This window comes from Saccopteryx leptura, chromosome 2 (assembly GCF_036850995.1).
Source record: "Saccopteryx leptura isolate mSacLep1 chromosome 2, mSacLep1_pri_phased_curated, whole genome shotgun sequence".
NCBI classification, from domain to species: Eukaryota; Metazoa; Chordata; class Mammalia; order Chiroptera; family Emballonuridae; genus Saccopteryx; species Saccopteryx leptura.
In genome coordinates this window covers 348,161,233-348,180,621 of record NC_089504.1, presented here as the reverse complement: position 1 = coordinate 348,180,621, position 19,389 = coordinate 348,161,233, and the positions used below count along the sequence as shown (strand labels likewise).

General features: G+C 40.3%; 1 protein-coding gene across 2 annotated transcripts in view; it reads right to left on the bottom strand.

Moving 5' to 3' along the window:
* Positions 1-18,904, bottom strand: part of NPEPPS (aminopeptidase puromycin sensitive) — a 94,583-nt gene extending 75,679 nt beyond the window's left edge. The window contains exons 1-2 of one of the 2 annotated variants that reach the window (XM_066364392.1): positions 18,498-18,904; positions 5,063-5,147 (exon numbers count right to left, since the gene is read on the bottom strand). In XM_066364392.1, the coding sequence (XP_066220489.1) occupies positions 5,063-5,147; positions 18,498-18,755 (343 nt within the window). In that variant the 5' untranslated portion in view covers positions 18,756-18,904. The remainder of the gene's footprint in view (positions 1-5,062; positions 5,148-18,497) is intronic. The other variant, XM_066364391.1, reaches the window with a different exon arrangement.
* Between the last annotated feature and the right edge of the window lie 485 nt (positions 18,905-19,389).

The following is a 19,389-nucleotide window of genomic DNA, read 5'->3' as shown; positions in this document are numbered from 1 at the left end:
TGATAATGAGGTGTCAATAGTAGGTTCATCAACTGTAACAAATGTGCCACTCTGGTTTGGGATGCTAACCATAGGGGAGGCAATGCAAGTGTGGAGAAAGGGAATATATGGGAAATCTCTATTTTCCACTGAATTATGCTGTGAATTTAAAACTGCTCTAAAAATAATAAAGTTCATAATTTAAAAATAAAATAAAATCACCACTGAATTCAGAAAACAGGATGCCTTGAAGGTCCCCCAAAAACTGGGAAAATATTTGGATCTTCAATGTAGCCTGAAATAGTGATTAGCTTATGCATTAATATACCCATTCTTCAGAAGAGTAATAGCACATAACAGACTTCATGTTCAAAATTCCCAAAACTCAATACACTCAGGAACAGTAAATAAACCAGAGACAAAATAAGAACATTATCTCAGACATAAGGCCATTTTAATGCTTGAAAACCTCTAAAAGCTACCTCAAAGAGATATTATGCTAGATTCTAAGTCTTTTAAAAGTCTATACCACTGGAATATACAACAAACTAAAACAATTTGCCAAATATATTTAATAGTAACATGGCATATTATACATATATCAGTTTCAACTAAGAACCTAGGAGAATCTCATAGGGTTTTTCCTCTTTTTAATGAGACTGCTATGTTCAAGTCTTATCTTCATGTTCAAGTGATAAAGAACATGTGTAACACACCAGTTCCCTGCACTTCCTCTTCAGAGGTTGCAAATTCAACAGAATTCAGTATGGCCCACAAATATGTTTTTTGGCCAGAAAAGAACTTAAAAGTTGATTATAGTTGTGTGAAACATGTACTCTCTTGTTTAGCCTCTGTCTCAACATTCTTTTTTTGTGTGTGTGACAGAGACAGTGACAGGGACAGACAGACAGGAAGGGAGAGAGATGAGAAGCATCAATTCTTTGTTGCAGCTCCTTAGTTGTTCATTGATTGCTTTCTCATATGTGCCTTAACCGGGGGGTACAGCAGAGCAAGTGAACCCTTGCTCAAACCAGCGACCTTGGGCTCAAGCCAGTGACAATGGGGTCATGTCTATGATCCCACACTCAAGCCAGTGAGCCAGTGCTCAAGCTGGATTAGCCCACACTCAAGCTGGTGATCTCAGGGTTTCAAACCTGGGATCTCTGCGTCCCAATCCAATGCTCTACCCACTGCGCCACTGCCTGGTCAGGCTGTCCCAACATTCTTATTTTCCTATATCCAGCCTAATTCACTCATGTTTATTATTTGCTTACCCTCAAGGGTAACTTTAGTTTGAGGCCCCAACCATACATCATTATTTTCATAATTAAAGTTATACTTGGGTTCCTTTCATTTAAAATGTCCTTATGAAATTCTATATCTTTTTTCAATATACTGTATTTGTATTAAAAAAGAGATATTTCCCTTCTCTTTCTGTCTTCTTGGTTTGGAGGCTAGCACTGAGGTGTGTTATGTATTTTCAGAATGACAACATAGAAACTCTCATGCAAAAGAGATGGTCGTTTATTAATGGTATTATTATTAATCCACACATAATTGTATGACAGAATATATATTACTAATAGTTGGATAAAGGCTTATGATCAAGTGTCAAGAAACATTCCTCTTTTTTTCAGGTTAACAGCTCTAAATTATTAATGTTTGGCAATATTTCTTCTAAGCTGTTTTATCCTTTTATTAAATATACATATGTACAATATATATGCACACATTGAAAAATATATTCCTACTTCAAGAATAAACATGTTAAAGTTTACGTGCCTTATTATGGATAAACCAAAGTGATGCTGGTGGATCTGAAACTATAGTATATAGAATTTTGTATGAAATATTATCTCATTGATGAAAAAAAATATTTTTCTTACACAGCTAATTCTGCAAACATATACTTGGTAGAGTATTCTAAGGGAAAAGTTGGTACAAACTGTCAAGTGAACATTCTCTATGTGGCCCAAGCCATCTATTAATGATAAATTAAAAGACTCTTTACCTGTCAGGACCTGAGTTCAGGCACTCAAAAGTTTCGTATTTCTCTTGCAGAAGCTGAGGACAATACTAATCCTTGCACTGTGTAGGGAGGTGCATTCCTTGCACTGGATTAAGTGCTAGTGATTTCACCAACCCTTGAAGTGCAGAACAGTAAAAAAACAGTTTTTAGCCGTTTTTCTTACTGATTTCTCATTTTTAAAATATTATACAGATTTCAAACAGGTTTTAAAATAAGTTACTTCTGTTTAAAAGGCAGTGCCTTGGTTTAAAGAGACACAAGCCAATAGGTCTTTCTGGGTTACTGGACATATCACAAGATGGCCTTTTTCATCAATTAAAAACTCACACAAAGCAGCAATAATTTTATGCCTTCAAAATAATTATTTTACCATAAAGCACAAAATTTTGGTGGCTACAGATATGCTGATCAGTCTTTCAGAAGGCACTCAACAGTATTAATAGGTACTACAGGAGATTAGCTGGGTAAATGGTATCTCTCCTATTGAATCATTTGTTCCTCTGCCATCAGCATACAGCCCTGGAAGGATTTGGCAGTCAAATTCTCAACTACTAGTTTATAAAGAAACAATACGTTATACTCTTTCATAAGATAAAAATTTAAAAATGCTATTATGTCCAAGGGCAAAATTAAACTATATATATATATATATATATATATATATATATATATATATCGCTACATATATATCTAGAAGGCCAAATCTATCTTTGTTTCTGATTGAAAACTTAAAATAACAAATTCATACAAGTTCTCATTCTCTTACACTTTAAAATAAAATGGGCTTACACAGGACTCCAGTATTTTCCTGTTGCTGCAGGAGAAATGGGCTGAGAAATGTACCCTAGCTAGTTGTAAAGAAAATATTTTATGTATCTAAAAATGTTTGTTTTATCTGAATTCTTTCCAAATCTTCATTTCCTCTAAGTTTTCATTTCTCTTCAGACCCTCTGAGTGAGAACATTAACACTGTTTCCTTGAGATTCAGATCACTATGAGTTCAGATCATTTAAGTTCTTAGAATTCTTACTTGACATTTTAGTAGAGGAAGATAAAAAACAAACCTGAGCTGAAACCATGCCAGCTGGACAGCACACATTTCTTTTACTATCTCTACCAAACACCATTTAAAAACCCAACGCTGAATTTAAATGTTCTCTACCTACAACAAAGAAAGCTTGCCTTAATATGCTTGGCTAAGGTGCTTTCATTCTTCTTCAGATAAAGAAATTAAATAAGGCTCAGGCCAAGTAGCTCAGTTGGTTAGTGCACTGTCCTGATACATCAAGGTTGTGGGTTTCATTGCAGGTTAGGGCACATACAAGAATCAACCAATGGATGCATAAATAAAGTGGAACAACCAATCGATGTTTTTGTATCCCTTCCCCTCTCTCTCTAAAATCAAGTAATTAAAAAAAAAGGAAATTAAATACTCTCTCCTTCATTTACCAAACAATTTTTAAAAAGTTGGTATGTATTCAAAATGCACTTGAAAGATCTGTTCCTCTAACTTAAAATCGCAGTAGTTTGATCTCAGTTTAATAGAAATACTTCCTGGCAATATGGTCAACTGCTACTTGTTTTGTCTTTCTATGGACAAGCTAATTAATAAAAATTCATGGAATAACTATTGCTAGGCCTTAAAATGTTACTTGTATGCTTTTCAGTAGTATAATGTAAAGGAGAGGGGAACCAACAGCAACAAATGTAAATTAAAACGTCAAATTTCTAACTTATTTTATGTCAAACAAGAAGACTTTCTAAGAGGGAGTCCTGGAGTAGTCGAGACTAACCAATAAGCCATTTTGACAAGAAATGTCAAGGTGTAGTAAAAAGTAAAAAGCAATTTAGCTCCAATATTAATATACCTATGAGTTCATGGCAAACTTGTTAACTATTTTTTCCCTTTTTTTTGACAGAGACAGATAGGGACAGACAGGAAGGGAGAGAGAGATGAGAAGCATCAATTCTTCGTTGCGGTACCTTAATTGTTCATTGATTGCTTGCTCGTATGTGCCTTGATAAGGGGGGGTTAGAGCAGAGTGAGTGACCCCTTGCTCAAGCCAGCAGCAACCTTGGGCTCAAGCTAACAACTATGAGGTCATGTCTATGATCCCACACTCAAGCTGGTGAGCCCGTTCTCAAGCCGGATGAGCCTGCGCTCAAGCCAGCAACCTCGGGGGTTCAAATCTGGGTCCTCTGTGTCCCAGTCTGACAATCTACCCACTGTATACCTCCTGGTCAGGCAAACTTGGTAACTTTAAAAAATGCAGTTTATGTAGAAATGAGTCCATGCCAAAATGATTACTAAATTTAATCCTTATTGTAATTACAAGGTCTAAAATAGTTCTCACTATAGTGAGATATCCACTGAGTTCCCACACATTCTATATACCATGTTTCTTTTTAATCTATTCCTCCCCTATAACTAACTCCATCACCTAACTTTTAACCTTCATATTTGATCTCATTAAGCAAGTATTTTTCTCTCAATTATGAGTAAACCAACTAAATTTTAATCTATAATTCAAGAGGAAAAAAAATCTTTAAGAAAACCACATATGAACTGAGCCCCCCTGATGAACTTTCCATGTTCAAATTGCTTAATTTTTAAAATAACGATTCACCTTTATTTGCATGGTATTATAGTCATTTTATATTTAAAAATGTGATCTGTCTAGAGGCATAAAATAAGTTATTGTTTGAAATAGAATTAAAAGTGTGACCTTTTCTTTATCTTATAATACAGTCAGATTACAATATTCAAATATTTCCCATGAATATCTAAAGAATTTTCCTATTTCTAAAGTCACAGACCTTGATTATCTTCTTAAACTAAAAATGTACATTTACACACACAGCAGCACACAAAAATATAGGGCAGGGCAAAAGTAGGTTTATAGCTGTTCATATGAAAAATAATATATTAATAATACAAGAATAAATTCTATGTTTCATGTGCTCACAACTGTAAACACCTCTTTTTGCTCCATCCTTCACATATCATACACATACAAATAGGGACAACAAATTTAAATGAAAAACAGCTCTTACCTTCATCTCCCTCTGGTACATATGATGCTGTTATAATGTCAATATCAGCACAATTCATCACAATCTGATTGGTTGCCTGCCTCACCTAAGGGGAAAGAAAATCCAGCAGTGTCAGAAATAGCTTGACTAATAATATTTACATCTTCATCTTGGCCTAATGTATGTCACAGGCAATTTTTAAAAACTCAGACATCACTAAAACCTAAACTATTTGTGCATCAATGATAGAGATAAACAAGCAGTTTTAAGTAATCAAAAGCAATTCACATATTAAAAGTAGTAATAAATGCATAAGTATTCACAGAATTTAAATATCTGACTAGCGAGCTACAGTAAAAGCAATTTTTTTCTACTAAAACCCTAATTTATAACTACTTTTCAAATTTTTATTTGAGAGACATCAATTTGTTGTTCTACTTATCTATGTATCCATTGGCTGATTCTTGTATGTGTCCTGACCAGAGATCAAACCCGCAACCTTGGCGTATCAGAATGATGCTCTAACCGACTGCTACCCAGTCAGGACCTAAAACTACTTAATTATTTTTAATTTCAAAAAAAAATTTAATAAGAAAATATTTCTTATATGTTGCAGTTAATTATGTATTATAACCAATAATCCATCATGAAACCTTTTTATTATAAGGATGGGAGAAGAAAGCTAGTATCACAGACTACATCAAAACTTCATAAAACACTCTTTAAATTTTTTTTTCCCCAAAGAAACATTTTGATGTAACAGATACTAATGACTCATCACTACGACTAAATCAAGTTTTAGGGCTTTGTCTTGCTTTATATCCAAAAAATAAATAAAATATAGAAATAATCAAAATCCTTTCCTCTCTGCCTCATTCCCTGGAGATAAACACACACTATCCTAAGGCTAACGTAACTTTCTCGTTTATGTTTAGTAATTTTGCTACATGTATAAAAATCAGCAAACACCCCTGGCCAGTTAGCTCAGTGGCAGAGCGTCGGCCTGGCGTGCAGGAGTCCCGGGTTTGACTCCTGGCCAGGGCACACAGGAGAAGCGCCCATCTGCTTCTTCACCCCTCCCCCTCTCCTTCCTCTCTGTCTCTCTCTTCCCCTCCTGCAGCCAAGGCTCCATTGGAGCAAAAGTTTGCCCGCGCTGAGGGTGGCTCTGTGGCCTCTGCCTCAGGCGCTAGAATGGCTCTGATTGCGGCAGAGCGACGCCCCCCGTGGGCGTGCTGGGTGGATCCCGGTCAGGCACATGGGGGAGTCTGTCTGACTGCCTCCCTGTTTCCAACTTCAGAAAAATGCAAAAAAAAAACAACCCCAAAAAACAACAACAAAAACAAAACAAAAGAAAATCAGCAAACAATGTCGTCTATTTTGTATAAATAGTATATATAACCTTCTGCAACCTGCTTTTTTCATTTAACATTGCTTCTGAGATGGGTAAATGCTGTAAATGTATATCTAATTCATCCATTTTAACTCCTGTATAGTAGTATTTTATTCTATAAATAAACCAGTTATTTATCCATTTCCTTCCTGAAGAAAAATTACTTCTACTCTTTTTGTTACTACAGGCCCTGGCCAATTAGCTCAGTCGGTTAGAGCGTCATCCTGAAGCTCCAAGATAGTGGGTTTGATCCCTGCCTGGTCAGGGCACATATGGGTAGCAACCAATGAATGCACAACCAAGTGGAACAACAAATTAATACTTCTCTATCTCTCTCTCTCTTCCGATCTCCCCCTCCCTCTCTCCCTTTCTTCCTGTCTCTCTAAAATCAATTCTAAAAAGTACTATAATAAACATCTTGATCCATGGTTTCTTTTTTTTTTTTTTTTTTTTTTTTTTTTATTATTATTCATTTTTAGAGAGGAGAGAGAGAGGAGAGAGAGACAGAGAGAGAGAAGAGGGGAGGAGCTGGATGCATCAACTCCCATATATGCCTTGACCGGGCAAGCCCAGGGCCTCGAACCGGCGACCTCAGCATTTCCAGGTCGATGCTTTATCCACTGCGCCACCACAGGTCAGGCCATGGTTTCTTGTATATGTTTTCTTACCAAGAATTGCCAAATTATCCTCCAGAGTAGGCTCAACTGACACTGCCATGAGCAAAGAATAAAGAAATTTCACTTTCAGCATCCTCCAAAAAACTAAAATTTTTGACAATCAGATAGGTATTAAATGGCATTCCATTGTTGTTTTAATTAGAATTTCCCCAATTACTAGTAACATCGGTCACTAAGCATTTCTATTTTTGCCAATAAGTTTTTCCTCTGCAAATTGCTTGTCTGTAACCCTTGCCCATTTTTCAATTTGGTTGTAATCTTTTTTCTTTCTTTCTTTTTTTTTGTATTTTTCTGAAGCTGGAAACGGGGAGGCAGTCAGACTCCCGCATGCGCCCAACCAGGATCCACCCGGCACGCCCACCAGGGGGCGATGCTCTGCCCATCCGGGGCGTCACTCTGTTGCAACCAGAGCCATTCTAGTGCCTGAGGCAGAGGCCATGGAGCCATCCCCAGTACCCGGGCCATCTTTGCTCCAAAAGAGTCTTGGCTGCTGGAGGGGAAGAGAGAGAGAGAGAGGAAGGAGAGGGGGAGGGGTGAAGAAGCAGATGGGCGCCCCTTCTGTGTGCCCTGGCTGGGAATCAAACCCAGGACTCCTGCACACCAGGCTGACACTGTACCACTGAGCCAACCGGCCAGGGCTAGTTGTAATCTTTTTATATATATGTTGCATTAAATAAAATCTCAAATTCATTTTCAGACATTTGAATGGTCTATATCTAAAATAACAAAATATAGATACCCTAAATCACAACAAATGCCTCCCGAGGCCAGCCAAGCAGAAAAGTGCAGTAGGACAGGTGAAAGGCATGCAAAAAGGAGGAGGAAGTAGACAATTCTTGGAGCCAATCAATTATAACTGAAAAGGAGATTTAGTGTTGATAGATCTTCCAATTTTTTTTCTTCTTCTTCTTTTTTTTTTTGTATTTTTCCAAAGTTAGAAGCAGGGAGGCAGTCAAACAGACTTCCGCATGCACGGGACCAGGATCCACCCATCATGCCCAGCAGGGGATGTTGCTCCATTGTGGCGGGAGCCATTCTAAAGCCTGAGGCGGAGGCCATGGAGCCATCCTCAGTGCCCGGGCCAACTTTGCTCCAATGGAGCCTTGGCAGCGGGAGGGGAAGAATCAGAGACAGAGAGAAGAAGGAGAGGGGGAAGAAGCAGATGGACGCTTCTGTGTGCCCTGGCCGGGAATCGAACCCATGACTTCCACAAGCTGGGCCGACGCTCTACTGCTGAGCCAACCAGCCAAGGCCAAGACCTTCCAATTTTAAAAAAGGTACAAATTCAGATTCATGTGTAACCTCCTAATTTTTAGTTGATGACAACTAATTCAGAATGTTCAAAAACATTGTAGACCAAACAAAACCCATATATAGGTCAATAGTGCCTTAAGATCACTGAACAGACCATAAAACTAGGTAAACATCCAGGAGTAATGTAATACTTGTATGAAAAAAGCTATACCTAAGTGTAATTTTATTAACAACCCATACATAAACATGATTAACTTTAAAATATCAGACCTAGGCCCTGGCCAGTTGGCTCAGTGGTGGAGCATCGGCCTGGCGTGCGGAGGTCCTGGGTTCGATTCCCAGCCAGGACACACAGGAGAGGCGCCCATCTGCTTCTCCACCCCTCCCCCTCTCCTCCCTCTCTGTCTCTCGATTCCCCTCCCGCAGCGAGGCTCCATTGGAGCAAAGATGGCCCAGACACTGGGGATGGCTCCTTGGCCTCTGCCCCAGGCACTGGAGTGGCTCTGGTCACAACGGAGCGACACCCCAGAGGGGCGGAGCATCACCCCCTGGTGGGCGTGCCGGGATCCCGGTCGGCGCATGCGGGAGTCTGACTGTCTCTCCCCGTTTCCAGCTTCAGAAAAAAAAAAAAAAAAAAAAAAAAAAAAAAAAATATTATATATATATATATATATATATATATCACAGACCTATATTACAGATAATGTTTTTAAGTCTGTAATAGACTGTCAAAATCTCTTAACACATAAAGTGTTGGCTTATTTAAAAAAAAAATCCTTCTCAGCCTGACCAGGCGGTGGCGCAGTGGATAGAGCGCCAGACTGGGATGAGGAAGGACTCAGGTTCGAGACCCCGGGGTTGCCAGCTCATCTGGTTTGAGCAAGGCTCACCAGCTTGGACCCAAGGTCGCTCACTTGAGCAAGGGGTTACTTGGTCTGCTGAAGGCCCGCGGTCATGGCACATATGAGAAAGCAACCATGAGAAAGCAATCAATGAACAACTAAGGTGTCGCAATGAAAAACTGATGATTGATGCTTCTCATTTCTCTCCGTTCCTGTCTGTCTGTCCCTATCTATCCCTCTATCTGCCTCTCTCTCTGTCCCTGTAAAAAAATAAAAATAAATTTTAAAAAATCCTTCTCATAAATCAAATCTTCCTATTCCTAATCAAAAATGTAATTTCATAAACATTTTTTAAAATTTAGTAAGTGATAATATTCCTTCACAATATTTATTTCACCAGAACATACCTCAACACTAAAACTTTTATTTCCCAACTGACCACTCATTTAGCACTTGAACAAAGAGTAAAAAATCTTTGCCTATTCATAAAATAACTTTTTTAAAATTCAGAAACAAAACAACAAAATATACTCAGAAACAGAGAAATGAAGCACTTACTAGTGCTTCATTTACCAAAGGGTAAAATGAATCAAAGCCTTCCAGAGTCGGAAGTTTATGCCAACAGAATAGTAACAGTAGTTTAATTATGCATCTTCATCTCTATCTAGTCGACCATATTTTAATCCATCAACATCTACAGTGAATTTAATGGCAGCCAAGCAGTTTATCTACCAATGTCAAGATATCTGTACAACACTAACTATGCCAAATAATACTATTTATCTCACTATTATACCATTCTGTGGGAAGGTGTGTATTTTGGAAGGGCACAGTGCACAACATCCAGTTATAGCAGTGATTTTCAACCTTTTTTGAGCCGTGGCACATTTTTTACATTTACAAAATCCTGGGGCACACCACCTACAAAATGACACAAAATGACACTCTAACACAGTACATATTATACATATATAGTTAATAATATATTTCTAAATGTATTTATACTCACACCTGACCATGTCTCACGACACACTGGTTGAAAAACACTGAGTTATAGGTATATGCCAATTCCTCCTGTGATTAGGGAAAACTCACTTGTTTATACTAATCAAGCTATTTGTTGAAGAGCTACTATTTTTGTTTTGGGGGAAAAAATGTCATTTCTGGAAGAGTGGGAGGAAAGAAACAAAGGAATAAACAAAATAATAGAACTCCACTAATAGAACTCAAATTTTAAAAATCAGACAGTATATTGTCTCATATTAAGATGCATTTTTAGCCTGACCAGGCGGTGGCACAGTGGATAGAGTGTCGGACTGGGATGTAGAGGACCCAGGTTCGAGACCCCGAGGTCACCAGCTTAAGCATGGGCTCATCTGGTTTGAGCAAGTCTCACCAGCTAGAGCCCAAGGTCGCTGGCTCAAGCAAGGGGTCACTCAGTCTGCTGTAGCCCCCAGGTCAAGGCACATATGAGAAATCAATCAATGAACTAAGGAACTGCAACAAAGAATTGATGTTTCTCATCTCTTTCGCTGCCTGTCTGTCTGTCCCTATCTGTCCCTCTCTCTGACTCTCCCTGTCTCTGCCACACACACACACACACACAAAAGATGCATTTTTAAACAACAGGGTAATCCATAGAAAGTGCTTGTAGTCGCATTTAGTGCCTGATACACAGTAATCACTGAATAGATATTACTGAGGTACACATACAAAGAACAAGATCAAATGTGCTCTAATCATATAGATGTTACTCTGAATATCATCTAACAGCATTCACCTAACAGTTTATAAAGTGGATGACCACAATGATATAAAATTTAAGAACTATGTGCTGTAAAACATAGCACTTTGGATATCAGCATATATGTACTGCCCAAGGAAGGTAATCTATCTATATAAATAAAAATGTAAATGTTCATTTGTTCAAAATCTTAAATCTCTGAAAGTTCTTCACTGATTGCTTTGAAATCTTGACACAACATTGCATTCGAATACGCATGTGTTTTTATATACCTACGAATACTCACGTTTTTAAATACCTACTATTATATAGATGTCACAGCTGTGACAGGTAAAAACATGCTTTTTTTAAAAAAAAACAGCGCCATCTGTTGGATGTAAAAGCAACACACACTATACTAAATATTTTACAATTATATGTTGTGTGTTCTAGAGTCAGTAAACCAATCTCTATATCTGCACAGACAATGGAACAACAAAAAATACTGTATACCCACAAGCACTGTGAAATTAAACATATTAGAAACATGCGCTTTCTCTTTTCTTTCTTTTCCATTTAACCAGACTGAGTCATAGCAACGCATGGCCGGGTACAGCTAGTTTAAAATATCCATACAGACTTAAGCGTATGCATCTATACCAGGGGTCCCCAAACTTTTTACACAGGGGGCCAGTTCACTGTCCCTCAGACCATTGGAGGGCCGGACTATAAAAAAAAACTATGAACAAATCCCTATGCACACTGCACATATCTTATTTTAAAGTAAAAAAACAAAACGGGAACAAATACAATATTTAAAATAAAAAACAAGTAAATTTAAATCAAGAAACTGACCAGTATTTCAATGGGAACTATGGGCCTGCTTTTGGCTAATGAGATGGTCAATGTGCTCCTTTCATTGACCACCAATGAAAGAGGTGTGCCCCTTCCGGAAGTACAGCGGGGGCTGGATAAATGGCCTCAGGGGGCCGCATGTGGCCCGCGGGCCGTAGTTTGGGGACCCCTGATCTATACTATAATACTGCTCTTTTTGATGCTTTCCCAAAAATAGCACTAATTCTGTATACGATTTCTCACATATTAACACCATCATGTTAGTGCATATTACCTGTGTGTTCTACTTATCAAAACTACATAGGTAAATGAAAAGGATTTTCAGCATTAAGGTTTTCAGGCTCCAAGCTTACAAGAGAACAAATGTTAAAGTTGGAATATAAAACTGTGTTAATAACAAGCTCATTTTCAACTTTACCATTTGATGTTATTAAAGAATGGAATGCTAGTATATTCTTCTTTGTTTCAAACCCAGGGTTAATTAAGTCTTCTTGGTGTCTCATACAAACTGCACTTCAACAGAACCAAAGCTAAGTATAACGGCTCTACTGAAGAGGCAGCCTGACCATGTGTAAGAATTTTACAGTGGAAGTTTCCTATGAGCTATGAAGGCAGCAATCTGAGACAATTATTTTTCCTGAATGAGTCTTTACTACAATCACTCAAGAGTACACCTTACATGTACTATATAGTAAGACTGAAGAGGTTTCTTTTCTGATTGCCAAAGACCTAAGATTTTAGGTGTTTATTTTAGAGAGAGGATAGAGAAATGTGAGGGAAGAAGCGGAAAACATTAACTTGTAATAGTTGCTTTTTGTATGTGCCTTGACCAGGCAAGCTCAGGGTTTCGAACTGTTGGGACTCAGCATTCTAGGTCAACGGCTCTATCCACTGCGCCACACCAGTCAGGCCTAAGACTTTGGTAAAGGAATTCTCCAGTGTGACAATTCAAATACCAGTCAGTCTGAAGCCTGAGTCACTTTGCCTAACAAGCAATTTCATCCTTCAAATTTTGTAATAATTGTTACTTTGTGGAACAGGGCTATAATTTCTAAAGACAATAAGAAGCCAATAATTAGTAAACAAAAGTTGAGCCACATTTTCTAACAAGAGACACTGAAAAGAGCAAGTTGCAGAAAATCAAAGTAAGTACCATTAATGTAAAAATGTTAAACACAGAGAACATTAGCCCTGGCCAGATAGCTCCATTTTTAGAGCATCAGCCAGAAGTGCAGAGGTTGCCGGTTCGATCTCTAGTCAGGCAGGGCACATACACGAGCGGATCAATGTTCCTGTCTCTCCCCCCACTTCCTCTCTCTCTAAAATCAATAAATAAAAAATTTTAAAAATATATAGAACATTGCTATTTATTGTCTGTGGCTACTTACATGCACAATAAAACTTTTAAACTATACATAGGGATAATACTTACCTACCTAAAGAGAGAACTTACTTCTAGGGGTATGTGTGGGAAGAGACAGAAATGAGATTTTAGTGGTTTCTGTGACATTTTACCATCACCCCCCAAAATCATGCACAGTGTGAATAAAATTAGGCAAAATACTAATATCTGCTAAATTTAAGTGATGGGTTATTTTCTGTATTTCTAAAATACATCCTAATTTAAAATAAAATTTTAAAGTAATTACAAATGGCCAAATAAACTGAGAACTACATGCCTGTATGGTGTTCAACATGAAATCTTCAAGATCTGGAGAACTAATCTGTTACAACAAAACAGCTTTTAGAAGACTCAGTCCCTTACCACTGGCTCACATACAGATTAGAATATGATTTACTTTCAAGTAAAAACAGACTCATTTATGTAGCAGAGTTCAGAGAGTTTCATAGATAAGTTACTACTTAAGACCACATTTTTCCAGGTTGTATTGGGTACTATCAATTATCCAGAACCAGGAAGTTAAAAAAAAAAAAAAAAAAAAAAAAGCCTGTATGAAAAGCCTGAATAGATGATACAAAGTCCATACAATAAAGCTCATACCCTTCACTTAGAAGAGAATCCATCAAACCCTCACTTGGAAATTTCTTCTCAAATTCAAACAAGATTATCTGGTTACTTAGACCTCTTCAGATCAAGTTTAGTAAAATAGAAGAAGAGGGAAGAAATTTCACAACAGGCAGCAACAAGGCACAATAGCAGTAAAAAAAATAATAAACTAAGAATAAGAAAAACAAATTTTAAAAATTTAAAGAACAGATACTGGCCCTGCCGGTTGGCTCAGTGGTAGAGCGTCGGCCTGGCGTGCATAAGTCCCGAGTTCGATTCCACGCCAGGGCACACAGGAGAAGCGCCCATCTGCTTCTCCACCCCTCCCCCTCTCCTTCCTCTCTGTCTCTCTCTTCCCCTCCCGCAGCCAAGGCTCCAATGGAGCAAAAGATGGCCTGGGCGCTGAGGATGGCTCCTTGGCCTCTGCCCCAGGTGCTGGAGTGGCTCTGGTCGCAACGGGGCAACGCCCCCTGGTGGGCAGAGCATCGCCCCCTGGTGGGCATGCCAGGTGGATCCTGGTCGGGCGCATGCGAGAGTCTGCCTATCTCTCCCCGTTTCCAGCTTCAGAAAAATACAAAAAAAAAAAAAAAAAAGATACTAAATTAATAAGCCATACACATAGTTTTGGATAATCTATGGCTATAAATATCAATGACCAATGTTCAGAATGATGTCCAAATTTTTAAAAAAGGAAAGAAACAAACCTAGATTATGAGAAATTACATAATTTTTTTTTTTTTAATTTTAAAGGACGTATTTAATGTTTAAAGAATGTAGTATTTTTTGTGTGTGTGTATTTTTTTCTGAAGCTGGAAACGGGAGAGACGGTCAGACAGACTCCCGCATGCGCCCTACCGGGATCCACCCGGCACGCCCACCAGGGGGCGTCGCTCTGTTGCGACCAGAGCCACTCTAGCGCCTGGGGCAGAGGCCAAGGAGCCATCCCCAGCAGCGGGGCCATCTTTGCTCCAATGGAGCCTGGCTGCGGGAGGGAAAAAGAGAAACAGAGAGGAAGGAGAGGGGGAGGGGTGGAGAAGCAGATGGGCGCTTCTCCTGTGTGCCCTGGCCGGGAATCGAACCCGGGACTTCTGCACGCCAGGCCGACGCTCTACCACTGAGCCAACCAGCCAGGGCCACAGAATTTTTTTAATTAATACATTTTAGGAATAATTTCATCCAAATCAGTGAATTCTTTCTAAATTGTAAATGCCTCAAAGGGTAAGCTTCATTTATCTATAACATTCACTGCAGAATTCATTACCAGATGATATTAGGTAAAGCTTAACATAAAAAAGTTTCCTAGGTGTTTCCTCATAGATACAGTTCAAGGAACAGAATAGAAAATCTGAAAAATATACAATTCCTTATCATCAATCTTTCAAATTTAATTTAAGGGCATTTAGTGATCTAGCACAATGCTGGACAAATTATTAATTTTGTCATTCTTTAAATAAAAAACTACCAAAATGACTGCATAGAAGATATGCAAAATTTGAGCAGAAAATTCCACAACACAGGGTTGACAACATCCATTTAGATGCCAAGTTTTAGTCTGCCAAACAAAATACTATATTTGTAACTCCTATAAGTGCCAATTTAGTCATCACGAACATTAATATTTTGTTGGCGGAGGCCAAGGATTGTCTATTATATCCTGAATTCTGGCCTTGAAGGATGAAGTTAATTTCCCTGGCACAGGTGAAATATTTCCATAAGAAAAAACCCAAGTACTGTATAAATCACTACACAATCATAACAAATAATTGTAGCCACTTGTATAAATTTATAATCTATTTCTTTAATTATCCAAAAAGCAAGGAAGTCAGAATTTGAAATTGCTACAAAAATCCATTGCTCTCAACCTAATGTAAAGGAAGGAAAAAGATTATGTTCCATTTCTCTATGCCCGAGATTTTCAACCCTTTTCACCTCATGACACACATAAACTAATTACTAAAATTCTGCAGCACACCAGAAAATATATTTTTTGCTAATCTGACAAAAAGGTAGGTATAATTTGGTTCATTCACACAGGATAGCTATTGTTGTGTTGGCTGTTGGCATTTTTTTTATTTGACCATCTTTGGGAATAGAGGTCAGTATCCCTGACTAGTCAGATATTCCAAATTTTAAAAATTCTTATGGCACATCAATTGAAAATAACTGCTCTAGGTCTAAGATAACACCTTTTTAAAACCTGCTGCAGGCATCTATGGCCATACCACCCTGAACACACCTGATCTCGTCTGATCTCGAAAGCTAAAACCTGCTGAATTAGACCACACTTACTTGTGTAAAAGACAACTACTTTTTAAATTAGCACACATTGACTAATTTCTTCACCTTCCCCCAGGAGTCCACACCCCACACCAGGTTAAAAATCCACTAATTTTCTAATATGTAACCTGTACAAATACTCTGGGCTTATCATAAAATTCTGCAACTAAAGCAACCAAGCAACTTGCATACTTTGTGTAATGTGATTCCAACTATTAGGAAACTGATCCAATACCAGTTATAAATCTGGGTTTCTAGAGATGTAATTTTATCCACATTTTTACGTTTCCATAAGACACCACCTCATGCTATAATTATTGCTCTAATAATTTCAAAAACATTAACATATGCTTTTTACTACTGTTAACTTTTTACTCATGCTAATTCCTCTTTACACTTCCAATGGTAGCAATTCATATAATTAAAGAGTCCAACTGTCCTTTAATAACACCTGTTAGCATTCACTATAATGTCATCTTTCATCTGTGTTGCCACCTACCCTGAAAAGGAATTCTGAAAAGAAATGTTTTGAAAAGTTCATGTTACTAAAAAAGATTCATTTATTTCCTTGTATCAAATTGACAAGTCCCGCTAATATCTAGCATATTACCATGTATTCTCTCAATGGCCCAAACCAGTCTTAAATATTTCTCACTCCTTTGGAAAAGCAAGTAGAAAAGGGATAAGGAGAAAGAAGTACATCACTGCTTGTTGCTATATGCTAACACTTAACTAAAACTGTCACTTCCTAATAAAGTAATCATTTAAAAATCTTTATTGACAACTTTTTTCTGAAAAATTTCCCTAAATATATATGGACCTATTACACCAACTAACGTGGTAAAGAAACAAGTGATTTTTTTTTAATGTTAGTCTTTTCACATAATGCGAACTCATTCATCACTAAGTACTTCTTCCTTTGCCAAGTCACAAGACACTACTGTTTACAATCCCTCCCATCTGCCCCCTGCCAATATATATCAAACACTCTAGTCACTTGGCTTAAACAAACGCTGTCTCCCAAATAACCCTCTCAAATCCCAATTTAAACCCCAATTGCATTAATTCTGATTCATACTCTTAATGGAAAAATTCTAAATCACCTGACTTTCACAGGGTTAAATTTTGCCTTTTGATGCAGCCAGACCCTAGAGCCCTCATGCTTTCACACACATGCCCCACTGACCGTCCTCTTTTTAATTCTACACTTTTAGACATATTTTTAATCTAAGCACTCGGCTTTCAAAGACAACTGCCAACTTTCAATTCATTCGAACACTAGTCGACATTTTTTTTTCATTTCACTGCTACATACACACCCTATTCTTTAAGGTTGAGGCCTACTGATTTTTCCTCCTGAATGCAGTGGGAAGAAAAATGAAACAAAATATTTTTACTATCATGCTTTTTAAAGATAACTGCTAAACAGTTCCCTATTTTCATTACAGACTTCGCATAATACATCATATAATATGGTATCTACCACAAATGTCTACTGTTCAGGACCTTTGTAAGACATCAATATTAACGGTCTCCAAAAATCAAACAATACTTCAGATAATACTGCGAGAGGGTGAGGGGAGGTGGGGACAGCATGATTCACCAAAAACTGCAATAAACAGTAATGGAATATTTCCACTAGTGGTATGTTAAAACTAATAGCTTCTTTAAAAGGAGGTACTACTAAGCAACCATCGCTGTAGCAATAAATCCACCTGTTTCAAAGGCTGCAAAGCTAGGAAGATGGGAGGAAAAACGGAGATGGGGTCCTCCTTCAGCTTCTCTAGGGGTTAGGAGCGAATAAAGTCACTGCTGCACTGTCACTAGAGGAAAAGGGGAGGGGGGAGGGGCGAGTCATCTTCGAAACCCAGCCCCGCGGCCGGAGCAGGCGGGGAGAACTCAGCAAGGCTGCCTGGGATTAACATTCTCCTTCTCCCCTTCTCCCCCTTCTAGAATCTCCCCTCCTCGCTAACGCGCGGCGGCCGGAGGAGTCCCAGATGACCGTCCTCTATGGGGCGGAGGTAGAACCATAAAAAAGAACTGAGTCAGGAGGCTGAGAGAGCGCGCACTCCGATGACCCCTTCCAGCTTCACCCAATACCCTCCGGCCTCTCCCAGGACACTACCGAGCCCGGAAGGGCCGGGGGTCCGTGGGGATGCCCCACACAGGTGCGCACGGGCCGGGCCGGCCGGCTCCCGCAGCGTGGCCCAGGCCCCAGCGCAGCAGGGCAGAGCACACCCCGCCGGCGCCCCGCGGCCGCCCCGGGGGGGCGCGCCGGTCCCGAAGCCAGCCTCCCCAGCCCCAGGCCCGCACCGCCCAGGCCCGGCCGCCAGCCCGCCCTCCCGGCCGGCCGGGCCCCCAGCCCAGCCCGCGGGCGCGGCCTAAAAGCTTGCCCGGCAGCTCGCCCCCGGCGCCCGAGGGTCGCCGTACCTGGGCGGCGGCCTCCAGCTTGCCCTCGAAGGTGAAGTCCAGCAAGTCGGGCTTGAGGCAAAGGCTGTAGTTGATGGGGGAGACGTCGGCAGGCAGCCTCTCGAAGGGCCTCTTCTCCGGCATCGCGGCGAGGCCCAGGCTGTGGAGGCGGCGGCGGCGGCGAGAGGAGCGGCTGAGGAGGAGGAGGAGGGGAGGAGGCGGAGGGCCGAGGAAGAACAGGCGGCGAGCGAGGGAGGGGGCGGCGGCTGCCAGCCACATCCACCGTGCGCGGGCGACCGCCTGAGGAGAGCGACCCGCGGAGTCTGTGGGGCTGGGGAGAGACCCAGCCCGAACGCCAGGGTCCGGGAGGGAGTAAATGCGGGCGGGCAGACTGCCTACGGGGAAGGGGGCGGAGGGGAGGGCAGGGGAGGAGGTCCTGGAGGGAGGGAGGGAGCGAGGCAGGGAGGCGGCGGCAGCGGCGGCAGCTGCGTGCGCGGCCCCGCGGGCCGGGCGCGGCCCCGCCGGGGTGCGCGCGCGCCGGGGCAGGGGGCGGAGCGGCGAGACCGCGGCCCGCCGGGTGGGAGGGTGCGGGGTCGCGGGCGCGAGCTGCGGGCGGGAGGCGTCCCACAGCGCTGCACCTGTCGGCATCGCTGGGCAGAGCGGATAGTCTTCCTGAAGGAAGAAGCCGGGAAGGATTTGAGAAGCGGAAGGAAAGGTGTGAGCACCCCCCCTCCAGGCTGTCTTTGGAAATTGAAGCCTAGGTAGTTGGTCAGTGCAATCGAGGTTAAATATATATATAAAATATGTATATATTAAGTATATATAAAATAAAATACCAATTCAGAGCAAAACCCTAAATTGGATTTTTACCTCCAGATCAGTGGAAAGCTGTGACTAGAGGCTCTTTAGCCAT